Here is a 23,866-nt window from a genome sequence, read left to right on the forward strand (position 1 = left end):
TATCCGTTAATGCATGTCGAGCCCCTCCATCGTCGAGGCCCGTTCTCGAGCCGCTGACTCTCCTCGTAGTCGTCCTGCAAAGTCCTCGTCGTCGTCGTCGTCGTCGTCTTTCCTCCCGCGAACGTGACAGTAAATTATATCAACACCTTGGACGTGAGGAATCGCAACCTGGACAAAAACAACTAACAAACATACGTAGTCAATATGCCCACGCGTTCAGTTATCTGTAAATTCAATTGGGATCTAACTGTATGCAACGTTATTGACTTTGGTGTAGTTCAGCTAGGATTTTACTCACTAGTTTGCACATTTTCAAGACCGATAAATCTTTCTTTTGACTATTCAATTAAGGTCCAAGTTTATTTTTTCGAGTCGAAAAAAGTGGAAGTATTTTAGAACAAGCTAAAAATGCTTATAAATTTTTATCACTTTTGTAATTAAATACTTATACTTGTAAAGATTACTATTTGCAAGTGTTACATCACTTTTATTGGTAATTACTCGCAGCTGTAACTTTTCCTTTTTCGAGTCCCAATTCGAGATAAAAAAAATATCAAAAATTACAATTTGCTGCTACCTCGCGACTTTGGTCCCACTCATGTTGCACGAGCGATGTCATGCATAGTCATCAAACGACAGAGTCTCATTTTCTCGGTTTCAATCGATCTTGCGGCGGTGCGCTCAAAGAGTTGATTATTGCCAGCGCGTCATTACCATCCATGAACGTATCGCAGTCACTGTATGCACGGCACATGTTTTTCAATTACATCAATTGCAATAAAAAATATACTCGCCGTAAACGGCTTATTGCTTTTTCATGGAAAATCGGCATTTTTTATACATTCAAAGAACCTTTTGATTAAATTATGCTCGAACTTCAATAACTTCTGGTAAATAAATGTGAACTTTTAGGGAGAAAAAGTTGCTGCAGGAGTGTCTGAGTCACTTTTTGCAATCGCGTTAAAACAGCGCACTGGCGATGAATCAGAAATATATGCTTGATCCTGCATATAAAAACTTGGCAGTGCTCCTACAGGAATGATAATTCATTTCGTAATATTAAATTCAATACGAAATTCAATCGTATCAGCAAGCAGACTGCTCACAGTACTTCTCGCGAGGTGCGAAATAGAATCATTGCTTTAATTAAAAAAGGCAGCTCAATTGTGGAGTCTATTTTTGAAAAAGAATCATTAAAATGTTCACACGGCACGCGTACGCTCGAGTGCAAAGTCTTATTCAGTTTTCCCATAGCACGGCGGAATTGTGGCGCGCATACAAACACACAAGCACTCACGGGCAAACTCATATACGTTTTAGCATTTAGCGCACTTAGTATATGAAGCCGCGTGTTGGTATTTATTATATAGATTTGTAATCGAGCCTCTTCACCTGCACCGAGTCGGTCGGATGGAAATCGAATACGAGTATTACGAGTGTCGCGCGCGTGCTCATCGTCGTCGACTTTCGCTCGTTCGGGTCGATCGAGCTCAAAAAAATCATCGACATCGTGAACGAGAGAGAGCGAGAGAGGAAAACCCGTTAGGATATCGCACGAACACATACTGTAACAGGGTAATTAATTTCGCACGCGTTTGTGTCGTGTGTGTTTGCGAGTCGGTGTGTGTATGTGTGTGCAATGTCTGTGTGATTGTGTGCACTAGACCAAACTGCAGAGAAACTGCAGTTCTGCTCATAACATATAACAGCAAGCTTGAGCCGAGCCCAAGATGCTGTGCGCGGCTTCTTTATTTGCGCCTGAGAGACTCTTTCTAACGCACGTGTGCAGTACGGCGGCCGTCGAGCTTTTAACATTCGCCACGCAAACTGCAGCAACGTATGTTAACGCGGCTATATAGCTACGTGAGCTCGATTGTCCGCTTTTCAACATGAAGATGTACGAGAGATATCGAGCCGTGTCTACACACATGATGTGTACGTGCGCCTATGCTATGTATGTGTGTGTGTGCGAGTAGCAAAGCAAGCCTGCTCGGGTTTCCGAGGCGCATTTCTCGCCTTATATATACTAGCTGCGCGCGCGAGTCAAGTTTGTATGTTTCTGTGCTGTTGCACACCTAGAATCGCGTGGATGGGATGTGCGCATGAATGTTCACTTTTTCCCATGAAAAATCCCGCCAACCGACGCTCCAGCTATTTTACAAGTTTTTAATCCTCGAAGGCGTGCGAGCAAGTTTCTGTAATATCTATGTGGGCGATATTATTTGGGTTTTGGGTAAACAATTAATTTTTTCTTTACTGCTGCGTTATAATCTTGATCGTTGAGCTTTTAAAATATTTTCATCGATCACAACTGCAACGAGCTTTGAATGTTTCAAAAATTCCAATTGAAATTATTTCACAACAAATACAGTAGCAGCAATTGTATACACACGAAACTTATTGCGAATGAGGTATCGTAGATTTGTTGCACGGATAGAATTTTGCAATATCTATGGCTCGAACTTTGCTCGCGAGCAGCTCACGATCTCGAAGCTGTGGCAGATGGCCGTGCGATGGTGTTGCGAGTGAGCGCGTTACGTGTAAAATGTAAATTTCCCTTCGCGCTCGCAAAGAGAGAGAGGACCGACGGAGCGGCACACGCAGGTGAATGTATTTTATATATATTTATTGTAATTAATTAAGAAACGTTCATACGAGTCACGTGAATAGCTATATGTGTGCGACGTATGTCTGGATGTATGTATTATTACCCACACACTAAACGCAGCTTTCACACTGTTATTCATTTATATACAGTATAGGTGCATGAACTGCAGAAGAATACGTGGAAGCAAGAATTTTCCAGGTGAACGTTCGTTTGCCTGGCGTTATTTTAATCGTTGGTACTTTCTTCCATTGATAGAGACCGCAAAGCCTTTGTATCCCAATCGCATAATTTTGCAGATACGATCGGCATCGACATACTTTTTTTTCATCTACATTTTGCTGTTCAATGTCATATCGCATAATTATACCAGTACGAACGAGGAACTAATTATTGATACATAATTGTTAAACGTATTGTCACAATCGCACATTACTCCAATTATATAGTAATATTGACACCCAGTACAAGTTATGATTTAACATTAAAATTTTATTCTTGAAGTGAACATGAAAGAGGTTTTCGTATAGGGGAAAAATGGGAAAGAAATAAAAAGGATCATGGAGAAAAAGTAGCGCGTAAATTACTTGGTTGACGATACACTTTGCAGTTGGACAGGATGGGAAAAAAGGTGATCGAAGATACACGTTCAAACGACTCGAAGTGTACTCGGACTGCCACGATTAATTAATTGCACAAGAGCAGCGTCTCTACTAGGTGTGCGCGCATATCCTATACACACATACGCCGTGCGGCACACGACTTGAGTGATGATATGAAGATCGATAAGTCTCCCGCGCTTACTGCAGGCGGCAGGCAACGACCGAAACTATACTCGCAAAGCCACTGGAGCGTATAGCGTATAAAGCAAAAGTGTAAAAGATCATTGCCACTGAAAATAAAAGATAGCTCGCGAGCGAGGCCTTAAAAGCTCTTTGTATTTATAATAAGCGGCCTGGACTTGGATTTGCGCCGAGTGGAGTACGCATAAAACAAGAGTAAAATTGAAGTCATCAAGGATGCGCACTATTGGAATATGTATGTATGCGCGCACGAGAGAAAGCAGAGTTTGCTCGTCGTATTATTTCCCGTTTAATTAGCGCGAATGTATGCATACATCGATGTGTTGAGTTATCCATCCATACAGGCGGCGCATACATACGCGCTTATGCGTATGTTATTTCATACGTGTCACTCGTGGTCGATCCGCTGTTAAGCCTTATCGCAAATATCCTGTACCGCCTTACAAGCTACCGCAGCATCTCATGTGCGTGTGCTTGTGTGCAGTGCAGTGTAATATGCGCAAAAGTAAATAAAGTCGTTCCACTTATTGGTATCTTGTTTATTGTGTGCCGCTCGTCAAAGCACGCCAGATCGTTGATAACTTTTCCAATTTTCGGCGTAATTACTATACTTTGTATCGTTATTGGCGTGTATACTTGCATAATTTGTCGGGAAAATGCTCGGGATCGTATCTCTGGCGATCCATCGAACTAGAGCTGATATTTACATAAGCTTTTAACTTTATTGCGACACGTGTCATTTTTTAACGGTGCAGCAGCAGCAGCAGAGCAGGCCGTTGTTGTATCAATAAGAACTGCTTGTTTTGACTCGCCGGATCACTTAAGATAAAAGTGAATAACTATGCAGCGAGCCAGCGTCCAGTATTATATACCCTTGTAACTCGGAACCCATATTATATACGCGCACTATTTTAAGTAGATGCATATTATATAGTCAACAGTCAGCTCGTTTCATTTCTATCCGGACGCTGCGCGAGACGCGGAGACGGCTGCCCACACGAGGCGGATAAGAAACTTGACAATGAAAGTTTCTTTTCTCTCTCTTTCTGCGATACTGCCCATAAAGTGCAATAATTTTCTACTTTTTCCACGTAATAATTTACTCGATCGATGAATAATTTAGCCCGCTACGCGTATAAGTGATAAATTGCTTCGTCTGGATTGCGTCTGCGCTCGGTTTATATTTATTTATTTTATTCATTCGGCGAGCGATCGTACGCGTTTGAGTGTGACACGGCATAGGTTAACGTAGGCTCATTCAATTCAACGCCCATCGCGAAGTTTGAACTTGCGCTGACGTTTCAAAGGACAGCAGCTTTTCAACGCCTTTTCGCGCGCTGACAACCACCCATTGTAGGGCAGCTCTATTTGGATTTATTCTTTTGCAATCAGAGCTGCTACCGAATGTTAGTAGAACGCACTACGATGACGTCACAGCGATTCAAAAATCAATTTCTGTAGAGAATTTCTTAGCAGCTAATTCAAAATTACAGCTTGTTACATGCATACATCCCTTTGGTTATAATAATAAAATATAATGTTCTCTTAGAGAAGCTGCGAGCTGACCCGACGCGTAAATGCGGCAATAAATACAGCGAGAGAATTTCGATGAATTATCGGCGCTGATCTTCGGCTTTTGATTTCGCTACGTATATGTGTGTGATTGTATCTCTATTGCTCGCTACATACGTGGTACGGTGTATGGATATAAAGCAGCCTGGAACGACCTTGCATAATCGTACGTATTCGCCGCGAGTGTGTGGCTCTGCGTGCGCGCCGTATAGTGCGTGCAGACTGCGCCGCGCGGCAGAGAACACGCGGGTCCCGCTTGGAAATTGCGAGCATTAACAGCGGGATCTCCTTTGCACTACGCTGCGCTGCACACTGCTGCTGCACGATCGCGAGCGGACGAGCGCGCAAAAATGACTAAAACAACGAGAGGGAAAAATCCGGGAAAACGGCGAAAAAACGACGATGTCCAATGTATATGTAGGCATTCGCGCGAAGAAACTGCGTATTAATGAACACGAGAGGAAGAGAGAGAGAGAGAGCACGAGAGCTAGCTAGAGAAACGTACAGTCTGTATAGCGTGTGGTGTGTGCGCCGTGGCACCCGTTATTCGCGATTTATGGGCTTATGCGCGTGTATATAAGCGCGCGGTCCTTGACCGGTTTTATAATCTCGTGAGCTTCCAAGTTATAATACACGAAAATGGCAAACAGCGATGTTATTAAGAGGGCTTTATATGCGCGCACCTCCGACGACTTAGCCTCAGCTGCGCGTGTATGGGTAAGTCTGCGCGCGCGTGTGCTTGTGCGGCGCATTTTTTCTGCTCTCGTTGTAAGAAGTATCGAGCGCACCGAGAGAGCTCTATGTCGATCGGCACACATGTACATTTGTGAGCGCCTCGCGAAATCGCCTGCAAATAACCTGATTTATGATTATTGACGCTTTAAACACTCATTATTTTCATTTAAAATAATATCGATACGTTTAGCACCTAAGTCATCGTCACGTTTCGCTGGAATATAAAAGATTTAAGTGAGTTTTTACTAACGTCTCATGTTAATCGGTATCAAATGTTCGGAGCTAAATAAGCTCTAGGTTTATTGACGAGTGAAAACAATTTTATAAAGCTTTATTATATCAATTGGACAAATGATAATGACAATATCCGTAGAAATGTAGTAAAACCGCGCATTGTCTTATACAATTATTTTGACTTTGCCCATTGCAGATTTACAAATAATAGTAGTGCCCATCTAGTGGTGAATACGGGTATTAATGTAGATTGCTGAATGTATATAAACTTTTCTAGAAATTATTTTTAGTAATAGACTTGAATGTTCCAACATTTTTGTGACGTTCATGAAAAAAAATCAGTTCAGATACATCTATTTCTAACGAAGATTTCATATAAAGGTATAGCTCGATTACTTTAATTTCAACATCTGATGTACATACGAATTTAGGGGTTCTTTCAAGAGTGTAGCTAAACGATCACTGAAGTATTTATTTACAATAGAATAACTAATTTAGTAATGCAGCTAAGCGTTTCCGTTGATCATTTCATAAACGAGCTGTACAGGTTTTCTGGCTTCTATACGATCATCTAAAGTCAACACTCTTGGCGTAATAGTTATGATCATTAAATTTACACTGTTCGAATAGCCTACCGCGGTGAAAATTCAGTTTGCCGCGGCAATAGTATAAATTACACAACGGGCGTGGATGTGCACTTTTTTTGCAAGCCGTAGGCAAGGGGATGCCTTGCCTCAGGCTCACGCTGTATACAACAAGTTTCTTTATGAAAGAGAGCGGGAGAGTCGCACGAGCTGCATATTATAGTTTCACGAGAACCATTTACGTAGCGGGGAAATCGTTTACTTTTTGCTCCAGACTGTCTAACAGATTATATTTATTTTATCATTTAATTATACATTACTTGTAAATTATGTCACTAAAATTATATGTTCTATTGCACGATTTTCATATTTCTTGCTTCAATTACTGTTTTGCCAAATTAAACTCTGATAATGTCAATTATTAGACATCATTTGGGCTAAATATTGATACTCTTGATTGTGCTTTCGTTCGATCGAAACTTGTACACTGATTTTCATAAACGCGAAAAAGAGTTCGGCGTGAATGTTTTTTATTTTAAGGGTTCTCGATCAGCTCGCGCCGGAGTCTGTTTTCATAGCGGCATAATTACTGCAATCTCGCAGCGCAGTACGTTGCTCAATTGATTGTGCGTACATAAAGTATATATATAGGCGCCCGTAAAGCGAGAAGTGGCTGCGAGGAGAGCTCGCGGAAGCGCAGAATCGTCAGCAGGCGTTAATCGCGCCGGCGAAATTGTAATCGTGCGCATTGGGAGCGGGGCACACTACTACCATATACACACATACACTATACGTATAGCATCTCTCTCTCTTTCTCTCTGCTGCGCGGCGGCTCCAAGGTAACGAGTACTAGTGCGAGTTTAATTAGAAAACAAGCATAAAGCTTGCACGAGCGTCGGCCCGTTATATCGAGCGCGCGGCAGCGATGAGGATTTATGAGCGCGAGGCGCGAACGATATCTCCCATACGTGTGTGTATGTGTGTATCTGCTATCCCGGGCCGCCGCATGCATATATACGGGCACTGCGGGGTGACCGGTTCTATTAGCTGCCTACGATGAGCTTTATGAAAATGCAGCGATATGTGTGTTGTGCTCGCGCGTATACGTACATACATAGTTCCCCTTGGATATCCATTGGGCCTAGCTTACGCGCGGCGCAGAAAACACGCCGAGTTAGCGAATATAAGCGAGGCAAGGTTAATAGCTTTCGAGGACGCGATTGAGATGTATAGCGAGACGCCGCCGCCGCCTCGGCCGTCAAGCTGTGGTGCAGGCTAAATTTATCGGCCCAAGCCAAAGCCCTGGCCTGGCCGCCTTGTCATTATGATGCATATATAGCTACTTGTGTGCCGCATGCCTTGGTAGCCTTTTCACCTTCATTTAGTGAATATACAGTACTTTGTCCGCGAGTGCGAATACATCGACCGCATTCGATTTCAGACAAACTACGTTTCGGTTCTCGCTCATAGTAATGTATAACAATTCGTGTATCAAGAATTGATTTAAACGATCTGCGCTAGTGTAGCGCGTGAGCGACGATCTGTTTCGAGCGCAGATGTCTCGAAATGGAGAGAAGATCGAACAACGACCTGCGTTGTAAAATTCATGCATCTTTAATGCGACAAAACCTACCCACATATTTTCGACTCATAAAAACGACGCTCGACTCACGAAAAAAGAGCTCGCTGCCTCAATAACAATAATATAAATGAAAGTACAAAACGACGAAACATTTTATTAGTATTAAAAGCGAAATGCATGTACACGAATTAAAAACGAGGTTGATGCACCTCGAGCTCGAAATATGCATGTGTGTGTGTGTGTGTGTGTGTGTGTGTGTGTGTGTGTGTGTGTGTGTGTGTGTGTGTATAAAGTGGCGCTCGTGCTGCAGCTGCAGCGCGCGCGGATTTCGTGCAAGCGGCGGCGCTAATGAAAACTCCTGCATAAACATGCCCTCTTTCTCTCGATCTCCCTATCTCTCTATCTCGTTCGGACTACGTCCAGAGAAAGAGAGTGAGCCAAAAGAAACAACAACAAAAAATCTACCCGATACACTTTTTCGAGAACAAGTATTCTCGCATTTTTGTCAAATAAGACCTGTATTGACATTTTGCTATTTGCAACACTTTCTAATAAGTTCACTAACTCTTCTAGTACTTTTTAAAACTGTTACTCAAGGGAAAATTATTCCAGCTTTTAGAATACTTTATAAATGTAAATCTGACGTACGAAAAGCAGGGAACATTTTTTTATGAAATTATCGAATACAAGGAAAGGGAAAACAACGGTAAGAATTTGGAAGAAATGCAGAGGACACGAATGTCGATGGTAACAGCGAACGACGAATTTTATATTATAATTACGCCTATCGTCGATTCATACAACCGATGTTTCGTCTCTCTATCTCTCTTTCTCGCTTTTTTTTCTTCCTCCTTCTTCTCGAGCTCTCTTGCTTCACTTACTCTTGCTTCTACAGGGACTCCCAATCTTTTAGCTACACCGACGGCGATACATGCAGCGACAACTACGTCACCAAAAATTCTGAATCGGCATGTGTTTGCATTTGCGTTTCGATGTAAAAAGCGACAAAAAAAACAAGAAAACCTTTCAAATGATTTTACCTCCGCATTCGAGATGGTAACAACAAAGGAGTAGGATATTTATGACTTTAAAATGAATGGCGCGTTGCTAGTGACAAATTTTCATATCGTGCCGAAGCCAGCCGATGGTTCATTCAGAAAAATACCCAACTATTTATGAAGAATTTTTCCATTACTCGTATCATAAGTCACTCAATAAAAAAACCAATTTACAAAATGTATGGGTAACAAGGCGGAATCAATGTAGCCACGTTCTATGAGACAATGCCAGCATTCTAGAATGGTAAATTGATAGAGAAAAACAATATTTACTGACATGCCGACAATAGAAAACTCATCTATATAAAAATGAAAATGAAGAAGAAATTATTAATACCTATGGACACTCTTAAAATGGTGTTTGCATAACAATTTTTCATTTTTCATTCAGTTTTTCTAGAGCAGTTTTCAATGAACATGATAAATAATTTCGGTGAATTTTTTTCATTTGGAGATTATGTATTATCATGATTATTCGATTGAAATTCATTACACCACAAAAATCTTATCGTTCAACTATATTTCGAGTTCACCTTTCGCTGAGAGGGTCAGTGGACTTCGAGATGCTCATTGTATAATCAAATAAAAATAAAATGTGAAAAATATTTACAGGAAAGATTAATTCATGGTTGAACCGCACTATGTTTAAATAAATTTTTTAACTTTGACACTTGCAGATTTACAGATATAAGTAGTTGCCATCTAGCGGCGGAGACTTATTGCAATTTTAGTTGTTGAATTTTCATAAGCTTTTTCTCTAATAATTTTTCGTACTTTGATTGTGTCTTTGTGCATTTTTCTGCAGATTATGTAAATAAATTAATTCTGATATATTAATTTTCAACGAAGATTTCATGTAAAAGGATCTGAAATAAAATTCAGTTTCGCTTACTATAATTTTTATGTTTTATTAGCATATTAAAAAAAAATGAAGTATAGAACTGCATGAGGAATTATTACGAAAAAAAAGTTGTCATTTTTCGATCTCAGTACCACCAAATATTGTAAAACAAAATGTGTGTGAGTGTGTGTCAGTTTTATATGAAATAATCATTGCAATATAATAGGCAGGAATATGCACATAAAAGACAATATTACGAAATTACTTGGGGCGGTTCATATAGTCATGACGCAGGGAGCTATTTGTCTTTTACTTTTTTTCCACGAGCCTATATGAGCCTCTATGTCCACGCTCTATGTATCTTGATTTATTGGTCGAGGTCAGGCGAGAATTAATGGGTTTTCGTCCGCTCTCGCGCGCAAACCCAAGCGATCTGTATTTACTGCGTATTCTTGCCTTTTTTCCTGTATATGAAACGCGTAAGGCACGCGTGCGCGCTACAATCGCTTTTACAGTTGTTTTTCGAGTGAATTTATTTAACAGACTTGTTGTTACAATGTAGCAGACGATAAAAAAAGAACCGAAAACTTTACAATATACATTCGAGACTTAAAATTTTCATTTATTGTTTTCATACGTCATAAATTGATCGTGTTTACAACAAAATTGTTTACGCTATTCATATGAGAAAGCAAAAAAATATAATTCGATTTTAAAGCTGGGGTTAAAATCAAAATTTGTAAATACGATTTCAACGATTTTGAATAAATTTTTTTTATGAAGTTTTGTGGATTGTTGTGTTCTTATGTAAATGCAAAGATAGATTTAAAAAAAAATATTTAGTTATTTAATTGATTATCAAGTATCTTAGACTTTGTTTGGAGTTTGCATTCTTCACGAAAATTTATTCTTTGATACTGCAAATTTCATTATTTTCCAAGTTTAAATATAGTTAATATACTCTTATACGATTCAATCGAAGTATTTATATATCTTCACGCATGAAATAACATTTCGATACCGTGATAAGAATTAGTTCCACCCTAAAAATCGATTGAACATAAGGTAAAAAAATATAGAAAAGTCGTACGAGAAATGATCCTTATCCAAGTGGACTGAATTAATTAAAATGTAAGCTACTGGCGAGGGTCAAGCACTTTATGTCACGATATTTTTCTATCAAGCGTTGAGCAAAATATATGAAGAACTCCATGAGCAAAATTTTGAAATTCAACGATTTTTCTGATGAACATTAAATTTTATCCAAGATTGAAAAATTACACTCATTGATGATAGTAAAATTATAAAAATATGTTTAGTTAAAAGTCTTAAGATTCATTATGTATAATACTTATTGCATGAGCTAAAGTTCAATATTTTTTATAACTAACAACTTTATTAATAATAATTAACAATGATAGATCATAAGGGTAACATTCAAAAGTTTCATCAAAATAAGTGTCGAAAACTTTGCGGTCAAGTGATTCGAAAAATATATTTAAATGTTTCTCACAGAGGCGCACGTGTAACGTGCAAGTGAATACCGGTTTCGAGTCTAAGAAAATTTTATGCTGCAATTACAAAATACGGCTAAAAATCACGTGGTTTTTGCGCAGACGATCGCTCGCTCGCGCACTGCAGACGTGCGCTCAGAAGTCACGATTAAAAGTCGAAAATTATAAAGTAAGCACATCCTAATTAACACATCATCGGAGCACAGAGGCACATATATTCCGATTCGCCAAGGGTATATACAGATATACACGTACAGATGCGCACTGCATGCAGCATATGACAGAGACGGAGAAAATTGAGCTCATGCAAGATATACATTAGCCGGCGCGCGATCGACCTCCCGCTGCCTTCGACCTCGATATAATACACAGTACACACACACATACACACACATACACACGGAGTCGCGCTCGCTTACGCGTCATAGGTTCTTTCGCCTTTCGTTGCATTATATTATGTATCGATTACACGAAGAAGCACTCGGTGCCGAGCTCTCGCGATGCATACACAGCAGCAGCATCAAAAGCCGCGGCAGCTTATACGTGTACGCGTATGCCTACTGCTACCGTACGGATATTTTCTTTACTTTTTTTTCCTTCACCAGCTAGTCCGAGTGCTCTGGAAACAATGCCAAGAGCTAGCCCACGACCTGAGCGCATTCCCATGCAGTCGTATACACTTTATTTTTCGTTCTCGTGTTCACACCTCTGCGTATGCTGGTCTTATCGAGAAAAATTAACGGTTAAGTAATAATTCCTTTTAAAATCGTATTTTCGAGTACTTATACTCTATATCGCATGTAACGCGTGCGCGACGCTGCATTATTAAGTTCCGATAGCATTTTTACCTTTTTACTTCAACACATATATGCTAGCATGTAAGATTGCAATAATTTACGAGTATTGGCAAAGCAGGATTTGTGCGCGAGAATTGATTTATTGGTTTTCCCGTTAATTTATTGGACGCCTTCGAATGAAATTCCAGTGCGATAGTTATTCCACATCTGGAGTATTTTTGATGAGTGCTCGTTATTCTGCAAAAATAAAAACTTCATTCAACGATCCGTATATTTTTTTCGTCACACGTGATTCACAGTTAAATCGTTGCCATTGCAGCAATTTTTCAACAACCGCAGCGGAATTCAGAAATTTTTTGATTTTATGAAAATTTATGAAACGACAATGACTCATTACAAATGTTTATTACAATGACGAATAATAATTTTTGTTTTCATCGACATTTCGAAAGATGATCAGTGCATTGACAAGACACAAAGCTCGAGTCTTTTAAAAGTCATATTATAACGAGCTTAGCCATGATCCGACGCTTTAATCTGTTGTCTCTTGAACAGCTACTGGTATTAATACGCTCGCTTAAGCGACCATTATTATTCGAACCTTCTCTTATTTATAACACTCATATTCAAATGAAGAGCATTCCTCTCAAAAGTGGACAATCTGCTTTAGTCGATCCAGCGATGAATCATTTAAACGCCTTGAGAAGACGCTCAATTCTTGACGACGTTCAAAACGAGTATGAAATAGCTGAAATTTCATTCACTAAAAAATCTAGTTTTCCAAAATATTAATCGTTGACAAACGAGTACGAAAATAAAATAATCATAGGACGTAATTATTAATTGGTAAAAGTTAAAGAGACTTCAGTGCAAAACAAAACTTCATCTCAAGTTTTGCTTTCATAATAAAATAAATAGCGACAGGTGATAGTTTTTGAGAAGAAAAAAGTGGCAAAGGCACTGCCGGTGAAGAATCGTTCATTTCAGCATTCAATTAAAGAGTAAAAACCGGCCGTTATGCATTTGGCGAGTCGTCGAGGACGCGTTAAAAAAATCAAAAAGAAAAGGGCTGGAATTCAATCTCATATGGCGAAATTAAGGTCTTATCGGGCGAAAAATATAAATTTGCCGAGTGCTGAAGTAAAGAAAGCGAAAAAAGGAAAAAGAAAGATTAACGGACGGCCGAGGATTGGTATATAAGCGAGCTAAGCACGGCACGCATATACGGGCGCGCACAATGGTCCGTCGGCCGATCGGCCAAGTGGCACGTTGGTGATATGCAACTGCAGCAGCAGCAGCAGGCGTATTAGCGTCGTCGTCGCATGTGAGAGCCCAGGAGAGTGAGTGAGAGAGGCCGCGCGTGTGTGAGCGCGTGCGTGAGAGGCGCACATTGTCTGTGTGTGCGCTTGACAAGAAAACCCTTCTACGGGCTCGGCGCCATGGCGCCTCGTCGCCTCGTCGCCGTTCGGTCGTCCCGCTCCCGAAGTTTGCTTACTCCAGCTCTCTCTCTCTCTCTCTCTCTCTCTCTCTCTTTCTCTTTCTCGCACGTTGTCTTCGTCTCGGCGTATGTATATATATGATTACGGGGGTACACGTATAAACCATGCGGACTTGCGGCTCCTCTTCGTTCTCTTCTCTCTCTCACTCTCTCGCTCTTACTTGCTTTCAGCCGACGCGATACTATGGATCCGACGGGATTACGACAATAAAACAAATCTCCATTATATAGATTCTTTGCTTAAGACTTCATAGCCGAACCGACGGTATTCGCATTCCATCGCCAAAATCAGCATTTTTCGGAGCAGCAATTTTACAACAAACATTTTCGGCATTTTTACCGACTCGATTACCTCGATCCACTCGTGAAAATGAAATTATTTAACCTTTCATAAGTTCATTTTACTACGAAATGTCAATTTCGTTGTAAATATTGATCTTTAAAAGTTCAAAAGACTTTTTGGATTTTTAAACCAGCTTGATGATACTCAAAATCAAAATAAATTATCTGTAATTACTCCAAGATAATGAATAATTCGCTTCTTATTGAATAGTACAGTAATGTTTTTAACTATATTAAAAAATTTACCAAGTTTTGCGTAAAAGCATCAAGGTACATATATTGCGGTCAATATTGTTCTCTTCAATTTGAGCTTGCGACGGAACACCTATAATAATATCTATTGTCCTGGTAAAAATGTTCAACAGAAATAATGACGATATGCCCACAAAATAGTCGTTTTCTGATAAAATCATGTTGGAAATATTAAGCTAGTTTTAAGTGAGCTGAAAATGATAATTTGGTTGTTTCAAAAAAATTAGACTAGCTTTCAATCACTGTGAGTTTAATCATACCACTTCAAGCTTTCACCACTAGATGGTAATAATACCTTTATCGGTAAATCACCAAATGGTAAGGTAAAAATATTTTATAAATTCAAACGACAATTTTGAAGAAAGTATATCAAAGTTGGTGCTTATTATATAAAAAAAACGTGTAGCATCATATGGCTATGAATTGTTTGAAAAAATTTTACGATTTTGGTCAATTTATGTTCAGTTCTAATGCCCCTATATCCCAGAAAATAAATATTTAGCTATAAAATTTTAAGCATTTCTACCATGTAAATTAATCTAGATAAAGTAGGAAAAAGTAGAATGATATGTTTTTTTTATGAATAAAATGGTAATGCTATTTTCAACTTTTGCTAGAGCTATGAACATATTTGAGGGACAATCTCAAATGAAAATTCTAATAAGGGACTTTCCCTTTTTAAAATGCTATACATAAATGAACATAATTGTTTGCATTGTTAACATAATGGCATAGTCTGATACAGGAAATCCTTTGGACCACCATGATAGGGCGCGCATTTGAAGTCATTTTGCGTATAGTGCAAAATTATAGTGTTCAATTACATTTTGTCATGTTCTTTTAAGGTCAACCACAGAAACCAATTTCATACGTTGAAATTTCGCTTTCGCACTTCATATCTACAATTTATATCGATAAAATTGATTTAATCTGCATACTCATTAAAAATATGTATTGTTTAAAAAAATGATTTAATAATGTTTTGAAAATTTATAAATTACTTTCATTCTTTTATAACATACTATTCTAAAACTTTAATGTACACAATGAATATTTTTATTAAAAAGTTATTCGACGTAAAAAAGTATGTAAATTTTAGCAACGTAACCAATCTAAATGTAATATTAACTTAAACTTTCAATTCTACAAAATAAACCGACGGTTCACTTAGATTTTAATTAAATTAGTTATTTAATTTGAATTAATAAATTTACTTGGATTAATTTTAAAATTTTAAATCTTTTGCAAATTTCCTAAATAGCCAATTTTTTCTTTGCATCAGATGTCTTTATCTGGGCCGATCATGTATCGTATTTTTGGTTCCACCAGTTTTATGACCAGTCTAAAATCGATTTTTGTTAATTTTTGTGTCTCGTATACCCCAACTTAATATAATTTTTAATCTAGATCGAATAAGATACTAATGTTTATATCTATGTGTATGTGGAAGTATTATTTTTGCTTCTCGGTCTTTTTGCTAAAGATGTGTGACGGTCAAATATTAATAATTTATGATGAAAAATAATTTTGAGAAAAATTATAAAAAGTATGTATCATTTAAAGGTCAGATTACAGATACAGTTGTTGAAACAAGGATTTGATACTTTTCATTAATATCTATAAATGTTTAAAAATATATGAATCATATTTTTAGGAGGAAGCTCTTTACCAATGATTTAGCAGTAGTTTTTACAATAATTGCATGATTATCTAAAAATAAAGCTTCTATTACTTAAAAAAGAGAACAAGGTATGTACAAATATTTAAGATCGCTAGTTTTTATAATTGAATAAAATAATTGAAATATACTATTAAATTTTTTTCACATTGATAGATAATAATAAAGAAGATTAAAATTTTCATCATACTCAGTCTTATCTCAGCTAATAATTTACATGTAATAAACATCATATTACTTTCAACTTTTGTCAAATGTAGGCATTTTCAAGCGTACAGTAACCCTCCAAAAATATTACTTTTTCGTTTAAAATACAATTTCGTTTAACAAAATGCATTATTTTTAATTGAATTATTTTTAATTGAATCGTCGGTAAACATTAATAATTTTGACTGAAAATAGTAGACCTTACTGCCACACTAAAATCAATAAAAAAATAGCATAGATTTACAAAAATAATTCTTAATTATTTCTTGTTAGCTGGGCTCATGTGTTATTGGTTCATGATGGTTGAAGTAGCATCTACACAGCAAATAGAGAGAGCAATTATTTTATTTACTTAAAAGTTTTAAATTGTTCATTCAATCGTTTAATAAATATTGCATTCAATCTAATTTAATATGTACGAATGGTTTTACTAGATTTTATTTTTATCAAAAGATAAAGGTAATAGTAATTCGCTCAAACAAATGTAGTATCTAACAACGTACTTAAGATACATATCAAAACTATCATATTATCTATTATTTTTATGCAATATACCGGAAAATTATTTTTAGTTAGTTTAAATGTTTCTGGATACAAGAATTTTAATAACAAATAGGATATACTTCATAAAGGTTTACTTTTTAAATGTTCAATTTACAAATAAAATTTGATTACTATTTGGCAAATGAATATGTTACTTCTTGATAGGATACTAGTGTAAAATAAGCGCCGTGAAAGCATGAAACTTTATGCAATTTACCTATGTAATACAATTTATTCATTAATAGCTCCAGATTATGTTCGATATCACTTGAAGTATTTTATTCATAAATTTACAGTAATTAAATCTTTTTAATTTTTGTCAAAAATTTTAGATAGCATCCGAACATGAAAAAAATCATGGGAGACAATACTTCCGTTAATATTACGAGTACATGAATTATTAAGAGTCTTTTTGGAAAAGATGCCGAAACTTGTGCGAAAATCATATCTTGAAAACAAATGTTACTCAAGAGAATTTGTGTTCTTGTCTTCTGCAGAATCGTATCATTGCCATGCGAAGCTCAAATAAACGATGTTTTACGTCTTCTACACGATGTCCAGCATTGGGAAGGAAAAAACGTCCGATAGTCCGAAGAATGCAGAACGCGAAGTCTCCACCCTTGCGTTCAACAAATTTCAATGCAAAAGTCGACAAAGGGGATTGCTCACGACACAGGTCCTGATAAAAGTCACTCTGCGTTCCGAGAAACGTACCCTGTTACAAAGTCTGCTGGCACAAATTAGTGTTTTCTCGTGCTCGCATATATACACATACGCACGCTACAGGCATACTAAAGATACCAAAAAAAAGAGAGAAAGAAAGAAAGAAAGAAGGAAAGAGAAAAAAAAGAAACTGTACTGGGACTATAAAAGCAATTTAACGAGTGAACCGCTTCCTCATGGCCATTGGTCGAATGCACATATTTTTCTACTGGATTCAGTATATAGAAACTCGTTTGCTCGTTGATGCAATATATACAGCTGAGTCGGCGCTGGCGAATATCAGAGGCGTCCTCTGCAGGCGTGCACCTACACAAACTCGTTACCTTATGCGTTAGCAACAGTCCCGCCCACGCAACCTCGATAATGGCCGACGATATAGTACGCACGCGGAAAGTACGCTGGGTAGGAGTGCGTCTCCATCCTGCACGTCTGTGCGCTGCAGCGTCGGGCCACGCGTCTGCTCCCTTCCTCGCAGCTACATTTCTCCTTCCAGGCTTATGGAGCGCCGACAGTCGCTTATTTTACTTTCTTACCTGCGCGAAGACGAAGGTGGTGCAGCGGCGGCGGCGGCGACAGCAGCAGCGCATGAAAAAGGAGCGGCGTGGCTGCACTGCTTTCGAACGCGCTGCTTTATAATATTGTTTGGACTGCGTTTGTCGTAGGGCCGAGTCCCTCCCTTCGTGGGCGTAACACGTTTTTTCACACTTTCACCAGTACACGCGTATACGAATACCTAAACTAACGATCATGCATGTCTCTATCTCCAGACGACCAATCCCGAGACACCGAGTAGGATCTTTTGTCTTACGAGTTTTAGCTTATTTATTGAAATACCCCGTGAGGCAAATAAACTCGAGAAGATTAGCCGAGGACTGGCAAAAAAAGAGAGCGCACGCCAAGAAAGAGAAAGAATGAGAGAGAAAAGGAAAACATTTGCCTCAGCTTGCACTTCAAACCGTCGTAAATTTATTTTTTGACGTGAAGTAATTTTCGTTCTCCACTCTTGACATTTACTTTTTTTTCGAATCTTCATAAATTAGAGGAAAGCTCGAGTTATTTTTTGTTTGAATTTTTTTCCATTGTCCCTGATACTGTAATTAAATAGATAAATGATATTTTAGTTAAAAAATTGAGCCAATTCTATACTCATCCTTCCTATGTTGGAATCACAACATAATTTATAATAACTATTTATGATAATTTTTTTTCAAATTTTGTTTTGTAAATAAGATTCATGAACAAATTCGTTGAGAAACTTCAAAGATATTTTATTCTAAACGGGTATTTAATTCATTTGCAGCATTTGTTACGGCGGTAGACTCTGTTGAGGGATAATGTTCCACGGGAGCGGAGGCGGCGGCTACGGCGCTAGTTCAGAATATCAACAGCAACAATCGCAGTCAGGCCAGCAACAACGACAACAACAGCAACAGCAGCAACAGCAGCAGCAACAACAGCAGCAACAACAACAACAGCAGCAACATATTCAACAGCTTCAATCTCCCGTTTATGTTCCTTCATCTAGACCGGCGATAGCCTCATCAACAACGGCTGGGCAGTATCATTCTTTTACTAGCTCAGCTTCTCCAGCTTGGTTAGTAAGCTTAAAATATTTTGACTTTCACTTTGAAATTCCATCACTAGATGGCAAGTACCTTTATTTACAAATCTGCAGGTGACAAAGTAAAATTAATCGTATATGTCAAAGCACGGTTATACTTTTAGGTATCCCTTCAATTTTCATAATGTTTGGACCAAACTATTCAAGTAAGCGGTATTCAGGGAACATACTTAAGCTTTGCTCAAACACTTGAGCATACATTTTTTCCATTTTACGTTTTTTTCTTAATTTCCATTGTTTAACTAATCATCGAGAACGACTTGTGAGTAACTTTATCCGAGTTTTCGACCCATTAAAATTCTAAAAGAAGCTTAAATAGATTGTGATATTTTCAAAAATAATGAAACGTTAGCAAAAGCAAGAAAAGAAAAAAACAGCACAAAATTTGTGATAAATTGTTTCTGACATCGAGTACATTTAAAATTATTAATAAAACCACGAAAATTTTGGTAGTTTTTATTATCATACTTTGAAATCTTTACTTATTGCCAAAAGTGTATGAATTTTTTATGATTAATTTTAATTACTTTTTATACTAGAAACCATCGAAATTATTTGTTGATTGTCTATTGCAGCGCCATAATTGTCATCGCAAGAATCAAATCAATGTTCAAAGTTATATTGCATTAAAAATATTGATTAGTATCTTGCCTACTTACAATTTCGTGCTTTGATTTTATTCAATTATTTCACTTTGTCACTTGCGGATTACAGATAAAAGTCTTCGCCATCTATTGGTGGAGTCTTAAAGTGGCATTGTTACATTTAAGGTGGTTGAAAATTATTCAAAATTTTTTCAAATAGTTAAATTGTTATTTCGGGTCATTTAACATAATCTTAATATTTGCAGCATAATTGTAACAAAAAATCGTCGAAAACAAACCAATCCTTGGTCATTTTGTTTAATAGTATATTTCGCTCCCTTTATTAATGTTAATCATTAATAAAGTATTAATGTTAATCATTTCTACCACGGTTACACTAAAAATAATATAATTATAACAAATCTTCAGAAGTTTTTTGATACTCCAGACTTATTAAAATTTTCTTGTACGAAATGAAAAAATTTGTAAATGTTTACAGTATATTATCACGCTAGTATTATAAACCTAATTTTCTATTTCATCTTTCGAAAAATTATTTGGATGATTAAATCGTCGCCCCAGCGCAGGAAGGTATCTATTTTCAAGCTGCAGCAAGAAGGAGACTTACTCGCGCGCAGAGGCAAAAAGGTATCTAACTCGAGCGCAGCGGCAAAAAGGTATCTAATTCGAGCGAGAAGCAAAAAAGTAGCTTATTCAAACGAAGTGGCAAGAAAGTTTTGACGCGCCGAATTTAGGTTGGCAACGGAGCCGTAAATGATAAAATTTTGTTTCAACATTCAACATTCAACGTTTAATTCAAAGCTATATGTAAAGCCGATAACTTCTACTCCTCTCAGAACATAGAAAGTTCTCCATAAGAGGCATATTGAGTCGAAATCGCGGCGAGATTGATTTGTTTGCTCGCATTTCAAATAGATGAAACTCATTACACTAGCTCAAATGTTTTTCCTCTTTTTTGCTCTAATACAAAACAAAATTTTATCATTTACGGCTCCGTTGCCAACCTAAATTCAGCGAGTCAAAACTTTCTTGCCACTTCGTTTGAATAAGCTACTTTTTTGCTTCTCGCTCGAATTAGATTCCTTTTTGCCGCTGCGCGCGAGTAAGTATCCTTCTTGCTACAGCTTGGAAATAGATACCTTCCTGCTAAATGTTATTTTAACAAAATTTTAATATTATTTTTAGAAGTTTCGAAAATTTTATACTACTTCGAAAAATTGTTATATAATTATTTTTATTACTTATAATTTAATGATAAGAGGTTTTTTCTTTAATGTCTAATCAATTATTTATTTTACATATTATTGAATGAGTAATAGGTAGTTATAATCATGTGTACAGTTTAGTTTGACTTCACGAGGGGCAAGCTCTAGCTTATTATCACTGAAAGAATTTCCGCTTCAAAATTGAATAGATTTGTAGGCTACCAAAAATTGATTTTTTACAATCAACAATTGATTAGCTTCAAACAGTCAAATCACCATCTTCATTGACGGCTTCAAATTACAAATAGCATGATAACAATGTTGGAATAAAAAATTTACAGGGAAAAAACGGCCTCATGGCAACATGGAGTCGATACGTATGCTCATCATGCAGCATTAGCTAGTCACACGGGAAGCACAACTGGTGCGATGGGTCCACATTCGAGTCATGCACACCCTCACGCGGGTCATCCACATACAGCTCATCCTCATACAAGTTTAGCAGCAGCTGCAGCATCGCCATTTTATGCTCAAAATGTTGCAATGATGTCGTCGTGGCGGGCATACGATAGTGCCGGCTTTCAAAGGGCCTCTCCATATGGTAAATATTAATAATTTAATTTATATTTTTACCGTATATAAATAAGATTACCAAATTATCAAGCGCTTTGATAGAGACAATTTTTCAAATTTTTAATTGAAAAAAATTCGTGATTTAAAGTACTTCAGTTCTTGAAATGAAAAATAATTTCATTGAATTAAGAATTGTTCACGTTTTTCTTAATTCATAATCATATAAAGTTAAAGATGGAAAAAATTAATACAAATAAAAAATGAGTATGTAGTTGGAGAAATAACAGTTTTATGTGAAAAATAAAAAAATTTTAGAATACAAATTCCCAGGCTGAACATTCATTACATTTTTATTCATCCGTCGGCTACGGATCGTGACGGCTGATAGTTACTTGGGCCATGTGCGAGGGATAAGTGATATCGGCTTCTCTTTCATGTAAAGAGTTTTACTTAAATGTTGCTGAAGCTTTAGTCAAGTATTTATTTTTTTCTTTGAATGCAACAATCTGTCATAGGCTTATGTCAAATTCATCGTCTGCCTTCGATCGCTCGATATTTTCTTATACTCTTTCTAATCATCTATTTCTGCCTTATTATTCGTGTAAAAATCTCTCCACTTTTTAATCAATAGTTTGTAAAAAGAAAGAATTCGGAAAAAATAATGTAATGTGAAAAAGATATAATTTCACTATTTAAAAATAAAAGTTATAAATTCGTTTGTAACATTGCAACGAACATACATATTTTTATTATTCTCTTTACACTGATTAACAAAATTAACAGATTTATGAAATGATTAATGCATTAATCAATAATATTTATTATATAAATTACTGGTTACTTGAAAATTTATTTAAAATATGATTACTATAAATGAAGTATTCAATAATGTCTTAATCTTGATTGCATATAACCTACTTAATGTGAAAAAACAACAAAGCTGGAAGTTGACATCGTTAAATTTTTCAAAATGTTTTATCTTTTCAATATAATACTTATAGCTTCATGTACGTTTTATTGAAATCGCTAAAGTAAAAATAAAAATTAGGAGAAAATGTATTTTAATTTCCACGTAGGTTTAGATATCTCCTCCCTATTATCTTGCATTCATATCTATATGTTCCATACTGTTACACTTAAAAACATTACTTTCTACACGTGTATTCCAACATTTAAATGACTTCTTTGCTTCGGTATTCGGTAATACGGGTGATAAAAATAAATAAATTAGCTGAATAAATAGTGGCGGCAGCGTGCGCGACAGAGGAGATGGAGCTGCTGCTCATCTCTTACGTTTAAAATCCTCGGGGTGCAAGGCTTGTATTGAGATTAGAAACAGGCTCTGAGAATGGGTATGGGTATGAGTATATAATATATACGTACATAATGCCTCGCAAGAAAGCCCGAGTCTGACCGCTCTCAGAGTGGAGATAAAGCACAGACGGGCGTCTCGCAGCTCTTTCTTCCTTCTCTTCTTATTTTTACCATGCTGCTATCTTTGCGCGGCACAAAGGCGCCTCGATCTTGAAAGCACTCGACCAAAACTTCAATAGATCATCGGTGTCCTGTCCTTTTTTAGTAGCTATATTTTATTTGGATGTGTTTCTTACGCTACGGAAGTAATCTAGACTCGAGCAATACCTTACAAAGATGTCAAATTAGTCGACATTTTTCATTAGTATCCATTAATTCAAATCCCAAATTATGGTTGATATAACACTTCGAGCTAGTACCCCAATTTTATAGCCAATTTTAACCGACACTTTCAATTTTACTAACATTTTATTTCATGATGATTATATAGTATAAAATTTTTTTATCAATGGTTTCCATCTACTATTAAACTCATTTGAAACAACAATGAAGAAAATGAAACTAGCAATTGTAATAATAAAAATGATAACAATAAAATATATATTTTGCAGAAACGACTATGGACTTTCAGTTTAGTGAAGGTCGAGAATGTGTAAATTGTGGTGCCATTTCCACGCCACTGTGGCGTCGCGACGGGACTGGGCATTATCTTTGTAATGCTTGTGGCCTCTATCACAAAATAAATGGAATGAATCGACCTCTCATAAAACCAACCAAACGCTTGGTAAGTTCACATTCATTTTGTTTTCGTCTAATATAACTTAGATGCACTTCAATTAAATTTTTATAGAACTTGAAAATAATTTAATATTAAAAAGAAGGAATGCGTAAAATGACATTTTGTTCACACTCCACCGATTACTTTTTCTCGAAAATTTCTTTTTTGTTTATCAAAACTAAAGCGCGATACACCTGATTGT

General features: G+C 36.9%; 1 protein-coding gene across 3 annotated transcripts in view; it reads left to right on the top strand.

The window, feature by feature from the left end:
- The window catches only part of LOC106658812 (GATA-binding factor A-like), a 41,410-nt gene that overhangs the window by 16,150 nt on the left and 1,394 nt on the right, over nt 1-23,866 (top strand). For all 3 annotated transcript variants that reach the window (XM_023461443.1, XM_023461444.1, XM_014380935.2), the window contains exons 2-4: nt 18,869-19,162; nt 21,341-21,600; nt 23,498-23,670. In XM_023461443.1, coding sequence (XP_023317211.1) covers nt 18,903-19,162; nt 21,341-21,600; nt 23,498-23,670 — 693 coding nt within the window. In that variant the 5' untranslated portion in view covers nt 18,869-18,902. The remainder of the gene's footprint in view (nt 1-18,868; nt 19,163-21,340; nt 21,601-23,497; nt 23,671-23,866) is intronic.

This window comes from Trichogramma pretiosum, unplaced genomic scaffold (assembly GCF_000599845.2).
Source record: "Trichogramma pretiosum strain Unisexual culture from Peru unplaced genomic scaffold, Tpre_2.0 scaffold2, whole genome shotgun sequence".
Taxonomy (NCBI): Eukaryota; Metazoa; Arthropoda; class Insecta; order Hymenoptera; family Trichogrammatidae; genus Trichogramma; species Trichogramma pretiosum.